The following is a 9,586-nucleotide window of genomic DNA, read 5'->3' on the forward strand; positions in this document are numbered from 1 at the left end:
TAGCTTGATATTTCCTCCAATAACTTGACTTTTCTCACACTCATACTACATCATATATATATATATATATATATATATATATATATATATCTGTACGCAACAATCTCTAAACTAGTCCAGTACCATTAATAAATAATATAAAAAGCTTTCAAAATACTACGATAAATTACCTCAATCAAGGCAAGCGATTGATATTATAACGGTATACATTAATTTTTTATATTGAGAATGACAGTGATTTCCTGATGTGATATATATAACAGAATTTGGAAGAGAGTTCTCAGAATGGTAATAATCTGTAATTGATTGGAAAATACGTTTAAGATCGTGAAAAGGTTCATGGTAAGGTGAAAAACATTAGCTTACTAATGTCAAGAGATTGGAAGAAAAAAAAAACATCATTTGGATTCTTAAATGCGATAGAAAACCTTCAAATGAGAATAAGGCTGATTTTACTTCATTCGCAAATAGGCTGAAAGTTTTTTCTCGGAGAGATCAACAAGTCGTAGTTATTACTTTCCAATGATATATTTGAATTGCTTACTTCTGTTGATAATACATTCATTGATTGTTTTTTTAATGTGGAGGAAACTGGAATGCCCTAAGAAAACCATCAATCTTTTGAAAGATAATGCCAATTAAGATTGCACTTGCCGCACAAAGTGTCCAAACTCATAAAGACTCTAATGGATACATGAAGTTATCTCATTGACAAATTTAACATATCTCCTTACTGTGGATTCATTATTATTCGTTGGATACCAATTTCGTGGATTTCGTGGGTACCAGGAAACCACGAATTTAAATATTCAATGAATCGCAAATTTTCTAAAGGAATATATGCAAACTTTGTCAAAACCACGAAATTAAATATCCACGAATATGCAAGTTTTTCTCAAACCACGAAAATTGGTTCCCACGAAAATAAATGAATCCACAGTATTTTTACTTCATCAACTTCATGTGTCTTCTGTGTACATGTATCAGTATGTGTTTGTGACTTTTATTTAATTTCTCTAGTCAGTGCTTCATTTGCCTTCTTCACTTTTTTGTTCAAGATTAACTGATGAGTCTTAACGAAACGCGAGTTCGGCGTTATTTGAACCTTGGTATTTATTTTAACAATGAGTTTCTGTACAAATACTGGGCCGATGCCACTGCTGGTGGAGGTTTACTCTATGATTGTTATCGCTAGTCCAGTGGTCAGCACTTCTATATTGACATGAAATACATGTAGCATTGATATGGTCATAATCGTTCATAAGCTGTTTACTTGACTTCATTTTTTTCTCGAAAAACTAAGGCTTTTCTACCTCATGAATAGATTGCTTTTACTGTATTAGTTTTGTGTCCTCAGTGGTTTTCAACTTCCCATTTTATTTTGTCTTTTTTAATTTTTTTCTTTTCATTTGAGCGTCACTGATGAGTCTTTTAGAGACGAAACGCGCTTCTGCGTACATAACTTAAAGCTGAGTTTCTCATAAACAAAAACAATACAAAATATTAAACAGTTTATATCTATAAGAATTTGATAATTTTGAATGGAATATGCAGTTACATGTTACAGACGACATAGATAAAAACAACTTAATATTTACTGTGCATCAAAATAATATACTTCTACTGGAAAGTGTATTTTCAATCAGATTTTTACATTTAGAACATTTAGAACAACTGAAATGTCAATTACATATTCAATTTCTCATTACGTTTCTACTATGATAACCTTGTATATTCTAATAGAAGAAAAATCTTCGTTAATAATCAATAATTCACTTGTCTGTTTATTAAACGAAATACCAGATGGCGCTCGAATTCCATCTTCGGCAGTCAGAATGATTTCCTTCGCCTCTCGATTGCTAGATATTCTATGTATATTATCCGAACGCGATCCTGTTATGTACAGATTTTCCTCATTGTCCACAGTTAGTCCTGCTGGATCAAGAAGATCGGGGCTGCTATACGTTATATAGTTACTTCCATCCGGAAACGCACAATAAACATCATTATTGTCGAGATTCGAATAGAAAACCGGTCCCGTGTCAGTTAAGTAAATTTCCCATGGATTAAACTTTGTTGGAAATTTCCGAATTGTTCTTCCGTGTATATCAACAATTTTTAAATGGTCCTCCCCGTTTTTGACACAAATTTCATTTCGAATACTTGAGATTGCAGAACTATCACCTCGCAGTTTTATAACGTCACCAGCTTTTAGAGTGTCTAGATTAATTTTCTGTACACCATGTTGCCATGCACTAACTAAGGCACATGTTCTACTATAAAGCGTTACCCCTCCGGGGAAATTTGCGATGCGAACCTTTTTGCATTCTTCACCCTTTTTGTTGCATACGTATAAAGTTTTTTCTTGGTATCCTGCTAACAGGAGATTATTGTCTGGTAAAAAACAAGCCCTAAATATTCTTACACCTCTACCTAGTTTCAAGGTCGGGAAACAGCTGACTAATGTTAATTTACTGGTTACGCCATTTGAACTGGTATCTTTATCGGTTTGGTTTCCTGTCAACTGATTGTTGTAACCATTCAATGCATTATGTTGTAGTACATCCAAACCGTTCCGCAGTAACGTTGTGTCTACCTCTGATATAACAACACATCCCATCGTCTGCAAGAAATTTTCAAACCCGAATACAGCTTCAGAAAGCTTTACGTGTAGTTCAGATTTTTTGTCTTCGTTTTCCAAAGTTTTTATCTCAGATTCCAGTTCTTTTTCCTTAGATTGTAAAGTTTGTATTTCACTGTGTAAACTTTTGTCAGTAGATTGTTCTTTTATAGAATTGATATCATTAAACAGAGATTTTAAAGTATCTTTATGACTTTCTATGTCACTCTTTGACTTTTTAATCTTTTCTACCAATTTATCATGCTTCATATTTATTTCCACGTCCAAAATCTTGACAAGTTTATCCAAATACTTATTCATTTTTTGGCGCGCTTCGTTGACGGTTTGTCGGATATTGTTTCGTTTCTCTTTCAAATCTGATAAATTGACATCTTTGCAAGAGAGAAGTTGATCTATTGTCATGGACATTTTACGAATACTATTTTCAATATTTTCTAAAGGAATTTCATTATTCAGACTTTCAAATGCATTTTCAATCTGCGTCACAGGCCGACAATTTGTATGCTTCTCTGTCAGACATTTATTGCATAGGACTGTTGCATGCTGGTAACAAAATGACGTCACAGATTCATTTTCATGAACTTGGCACAACTGCTGTGTTTCCATGATGTGTGAGAGATTTCTATCTTAATGACGTGTGAAGATCTGCAAATACATGTACATGCGTAGTAACCACGTAAATGTATAAACAATAAACATACATCATTGGCAAATAGTTCACGTTTGATATATTATAATGATTAAACAATAACGACATTTGGGAAGTTGTCTTGTCTGATCCAGGATTCGTAAATATTTGAAACCGAAATAAGTCTGTTCTTCGAAAGTTTATAAAGGCAATAATTAGTATGTAACAAAATTTGCAAATCCCATAAAAAAGACAATACATTGATTCAATACATTGTTTTTTAAATTTTTTAAATGATTGACTACAGTACAGTACGATTCATCTAATATAAGAAGAGACAGTACATGAAAAATATCTACTGACATACCACTACTTCATATCAAAACGATCTCATCTCAACGAGAATATGAATGGTGCATACATGTCAGCAACCACTAAAAATGTAATGCTACAACGACATTGACTACCCATGAGGGTCTAACACGGTCGTAGAAGGAATACCATATTTTGAGATACATTCAAGTTGAACAGGATTTCTAGATTAGATTTACGAAGATGTGGTATGAGTGCCAATGAGACAACTCTCCGTCCAAGTCACAATTTGTAAAATTAAACCATTATAGGTCAAAGTACATTATTCAACACGGAACCTTGGCTCACACCGAATAGTAAGCTATAAATTAAAGGTCCCAAAAATGACTAGCGTACAACCATTCTATATTTAAAAAAAACGAGAAACGAGAAACACTTATGAACCACATCAACAAACAACAACTACTGCAAATCAAGTTCCAGACTTAGGACTGGTGCAAACAAATTATTATTTAAAAACGTTTTAATAGGTACCAAACTTTAACCGTGTCCGAAACAATAGCATTTCCCTGTTCTTTATCATTTGGATCTAAGATACCCGTATGTTACAAAGGAGAAAACCAGCTTGCTGGATATCAACTTCCATCCACGAGGGGAGAATATAAAAGGCGACAATAGGCTTAGACAGTGTTCTTTATCTGTATGACTCAGATACCCGTATGTTAGAAAGGAGAGAACCAGCTTTAGCTTACCACTAGGTAATTCGTTACCAAAGAGTTGTATTTCATTAAAATTTGGTCATCTTATGAAAGTGGCTTTTGATATTCGTGCTGCTTCTTGAATTACTCGCTATATACTTAATGCATTGGTCATAGTACGCAAACATTTAAAGCATGGCGAGTGCATGTACACCATTATAGTTAATATAGTATATATAAGGGAAAGGCGACCTCGTTTCTCGTTTTTTTTAATATAGGTTATACTGTTGGTTCCCCTCGTTTGAATGGTTTTACACTAGTCATTTTGGTGCCCCTTATAGCTTGCTGTTCGGTGTGAGCTAAGACTCCATGTTGGAGTTGGAGCTCATTGGCACTCATACCACATATTCTTATATCTACTTAGTTCTATCTGTATTGCTTTCCGGGACATTTTATAGCTTACTATATGGCATGTGCTGTATATATTAATGAATGCCGTACACTGAACTATTGTTGTTCTCATCTTGTCGCTTTATCGTCCCTTTGATAGGTGTCTCAACGGCAATCATATAACATCTGTTTATTTTCACAAAGTGTAGACAATAAAATGAACTTTTCCCCTAATATATAAATTCGATTAATATATAAATAAACATGATTCCCTATAGATTAAATCAAATATTCAGACTTACCTTATATATCAAAGTATGAGAAATATATGTTAAAATATCAATATTAATTCAATTTATGAAATTTACAAATACATTTGCTATTATCGGTAAGGTAATTTGATAGAATTCATTTGAAAACAATTGTTGTTTTTAGTATATAACCTTGAAAAGAGTAGTTTAAATTATTGATCTTATAACAATACTGATGGCATATAAATTCAATTATAGCTCACAAAGTGTGTTCAATGGCTAGTGACCATGTAATTCTAGTGTTGAAACATTTGTTTAGGTTGTCAATATTAAAAGCACACGGAACATTGATCCATCTACAAAATTATAATTCACAAAGACATTGTCATGCATATCATATTATAATTGATCTATTGTCAAGAACCAATAGAACGGGTATCATTAAGTCATTTAAAATCTGATTAAAATATTTTTTGTTTGCATTGGAAAATTGATATGATAAAGGTGAGCTTATAAAATAAAGACAACGGTAGATTTAAGAATACGAACTGGTCTGGTAGTGGATTAATTCACATCAAATGATATGTAAGAAAATGCAGTTCTTTTCAACTGTTCTATTCTATTAATAATTTTAGATTATTTTCAAATAACCGAATCTTGACTCCGGAGTATATATTTTTTTTCGATAGGTTACCTTTTCTGTGGTAGGACATCCTTGTACTCGGCCAAGTAAGAGCAACTTTTAAAAGAAGAAAAATCAAGCTTACAATGATTATCGGTACAATTTAGAGGGAAAATATACTGTTTATGTGTTACATATTTTTTTTCGTTCATTTTTTTGTACATGTATAAATTAGGCCGTTATTTTTCTCGTTTGAATTGTTTAACGTTGTTATTTCGAGGCCTTTTATAGCCGACTATGAGGTATTGGCTTTGCTCATCGTTGAAGGCCGGTGAATAATAGTTGTCAATTTCTGTGTCATGTTGGTCTCTTGTGCAGAGTTGTCTCATTGGCAATCATACAACATCTTTTTTTTTTTTTTTTTTTTTTTTATCTTGTATGTTTTCTGTACACGACAAAATCATCAGAAAACGTAAACTTTCGGATTTGTTTTAAAGAGTCAATATTTTCGGTAAAAATAGCATGTTACTTTGTATTCATTGTTGCAATAACTACATCATAGTGCAATACAAAATGAACAAAAAGACTTCACATAAAATCTTACAAACATTTCCATGGTAAATTGTTGCTTACTGAAAGTTCAGTGGCAACTATCTCAAGCTTATGTTGACAATGACGAGTCATGTTGATAAATTGTGAACTTCTCTGTGTTATTTAGTCTTTGGTGGAGAATTCTCTCATTGGAAATCATACCTCATCTTTGTATTTCTAAGGAACAAATAACAAAAGTAGATAACATGATAATAGAGAAATGTCGACGGTAGGATTAACGGGAAATGCATACTGCACTTGACAAATAGTTTTTATATAGGGACCGATAGTTATCCTATATAGAGATGTCACAACGGTTCTCTAATATGATGAGAGTGTACATGTAACTCATAAAATTGAGAAAGGAAATGGGAATATGTCAAGGCGACAACAACCCGACCATAGAGCAGACAACAGCCGATAGTCTACACAAAGAGTTGAATTAACTTTCTTATTTCGACTGAACGTCGAGTGCCTCGTTGCCGAGTTGTCTAAGTTGTTGAAATACAGTATCGCTTGCTTGTCAAAACTGAGGTTGTGTTTTCGAATCTCGCACATGGCAGGTGTAGTTGCAGTAATGAGTTTGAATGTCTCTTCGGGTCATCTTTTGTCTCTCGTTATGGCTGTATGATGATTTTTTTTACATCAACAACTTCCTGTTTACTCCTGTATACCAAATACATTGTACTTATATATCATAAAACAACATTACCATGTTTAAACTGTGTATTGCATTTTTGTCAGGAATTGCAAAATAGAGCTTCCTGGTATTGTGTGCCTAGTTTCTTGTGTGATGGCCATATCATGGGGTACGTTTGTACATTCGTTGCTCATCACCTTCCTCTTTACCGAAAACATGTAACTGTGTGTTTGTTTGGTCTTGATAAGAAACAATTTTTAAAAAATTGAATAATTAGAACACATTAAGAATGAATGATTTTCCAAAGTTATGTACTGGATTCACTTCTTTAAATTTACCAAAGCAAACTATGACAATACATATTTGACGAAACAGATGGTTGAATTAAGTTTAACCCCGCCCCAATCTGTATGTATGTGATCTGACGAAACAGATGGTTGAATCAAGTTTAACCCCGCCACAATCTGTATGTATGCGACTGTCCCAAGTCAGGAGTCTGTAATTCAGTGGTTGTCGTTTGTTGATGTGTTACATATTTGTTTTTCGTAAATTATTTGGACATACATTAGACCGTTGGTTTTCTCGTTTGAATTGTTTACATTTGTCTTTTGGGGCCCATTTATAGCTGAATATGCGGTATGGGCTTTGCTCATTGTTGAAGGCCGTATGGTGAACTATAGTTGCTAATTTCTGCGGCGTTTGGTCTCTTATGGACAGTTGTCGCATTGACAATCATACAATATATTTTTTTTATAAGTGTGTTCGAGAAAAACAACACTGAATCGATAATTCTTTTATTTAAAAAAAGTTTTTTTTATGTTTGTAATGCCATCTATATTTACGAAATAATTGATGCAAGCTATACTTCATTGTCGTTTTAACATGGGTAGGCATTATATCCGTGGTGATTATTTTTGCCCGAGCGACTGGCAATGTGATTTTTCAGAGGGAGGAATTTTAAACAGCCTGCATGAACAGTTGTTGTATCTAGGTCAAATATTTCAATTTCCAATTGCAACACATTCCAGTCATAATAAATAAATTAGTAACAACATCATGAACATGTGCATCATTTAAGAGTTTGGAGTGTTTTAAGTAAATGAAATTTAAAAAATGCATGCCAATTTGATAAAAATCATTTTTCTGAAGTAGTCTATTTACACATGTGCAAACAAATTTATTGAATTTAGAGCATGGGTTTGTTCACAAAGCGAAAAAAGCACGTGATATTAGAATAATTCATAATGAAAATCATTGAGCAGCAAACTCATCAAAATAACTAAGTTAATTATTCTTCGGTTATTCCCCTTTGTACACACAATCTGGAAAAAGTTCAAGTGAGCATTTAACAGAAAAGACGGATATTAGGTATTATTTTATAGTTTAGTGTAGCCTCTACAATAGCTTACTATGCGGTATGGGGTTTTCTATTTTTTGAAGGCCGTTTCATATACATAATTATGCTACAGACAAAGTTAATTATTCTTCGGTTATTCCTCTTTGCACAAACAATCTGGAAAAAGTTCAAGTGAGCATTAAACGGAAAAGACGGATATTAGGTCTCATTTTATAGTTTTAGTGTAGCCTCTACAATAGCTTGCTATGCGGTATGGAATTCCTATTTTGTGAAGGCCGTTTGTTACTAATAGTCACAGTGATAGTTGTTATTTCTACTTAACACATGGCAAGAGTAAAATCTCTTTGTTCTTACTGTGCTATAATCTGGATAATGCACAGCAAAGGTGTGCATTAACTACCTCAGATATACTGCACAGTTCAAATCTATTTTTACCTTTAGGGGCGGTTCCTGAATTTTGAAAGGGCCGTTATTCTATCAAATTAAAAAAAAATATCACCGAGTGTAGCGAGACTAAAGACAATATTGACGATTTTAAGCTAAAACACCATACTTTGTTTAACCTAAGGGTTAACGACCTGTTCGCCCCAACCCCCGAATCCGCCATCTGCCTTGAAATTACGACAAAGTTAAACTTCGTACAAACATCGTAGTTTCAAAATACGAAAAAGAAAGGTTTCTCATTCCTTTATGTTTTTTTTTTATCTAAGCTGGGACATAAACTATTTTATTTTATTTTGTGTACAACGTAAATCTAAATCAGTGTTTTAAAGTTAGAAAGATAGTTAAAACAATTTTTGGTAATTTCTGCCAAAAAAGAAATGTATCTAAGAATATCAGAATAAAAGAAATCTGATTTGGATTAGGTTCAGACCTGAGACTACTATAACACATAGTAGTCTCAGTTCAGACTCAATGGAATTTATAACGACTTTTTGAATATTTATTCCTATAAAGGGACTATTTTTGGATCGAATTTAATGAGGACCACATTTAAGTTTGTTTTAAAACAGGGCGATTAGCTGGAGATCAATCAGACTTCATTTAGATGGACGTGTCTTAAAAAGTAATACAGTAGATAAAAAAAAAAAATGGGGGAAAACGTGGGTAGGGGGGGGGGGGGGGGTTGTGGAGAGTAAAAGGTTTTGAAAGAGAAACGTATTTTCTGTTTATTTAACATTTTAAGTTTAGGGAGCTACCATTTGATTTTTATGGGGGGGGGGGGGGGGGGGGGGGGGGGGCTAGGATGAAAAATTTTGTCCTGCATTTTTTTTTTTATCTGTAATATCTGTCCTGCCTTTTTATTTTTCACTCTGTTCGGTCCTGCCTTTTTTTTCCAGTTTATCCTGACTTTTTTTTTTACCTTAATTGTCGTCCTGACTTTTTTTTTACTCAAAACTCCTGTCCTGCCTATTTTTTTCAAATTTCATCCTAGCCCCCCCCCCCCCCCCCCCCC

The 9,586-nt window shown here is 33.5% G+C and overlaps 1 protein-coding gene across 1 annotated transcript; it reads right to left on the reverse strand.

The window, feature by feature from the left end:
• Positions 1 to 1,509: 1,509 nt before the first annotated feature.
• Positions 1,510 to 5,080, reverse strand: LOC143054557 (uncharacterized). Its single transcript, XM_076227578.1, has 2 exons — positions 4,972 to 5,080; positions 1,510 to 3,286 (listed from the first exon to the last, which is right to left on the reverse strand). The coding sequence occupies exon 2, from the start codon at positions 3,245 to 3,247 to the stop codon at positions 1,706 to 1,708; it is 1,542 nt and encodes a 513-aa protein (XP_076083693.1). The 5' UTR covers positions 3,248 to 3,286; positions 4,972 to 5,080; the 3' UTR covers positions 1,510 to 1,705.
• Between the last annotated feature and the right edge of the window lie 4,506 nt (positions 5,081 to 9,586).

This window comes from Mytilus galloprovincialis, chromosome 12 (genome assembly GCF_965363235.1).
Source record: "Mytilus galloprovincialis chromosome 12, xbMytGall1.hap1.1, whole genome shotgun sequence".
Taxonomy (NCBI): Eukaryota; Metazoa; Mollusca; class Bivalvia; order Mytilida; family Mytilidae; genus Mytilus; species Mytilus galloprovincialis.

Excerpts from the sequence above, each read along its gene's own strand:
- LOC143054557 (XM_076227578.1), bottom strand. The coding sequence starts at position 3,247 with ATGGAAACACAGCAGTTGTGCCAAGTTCATGAAAATGAATCTGTGACG.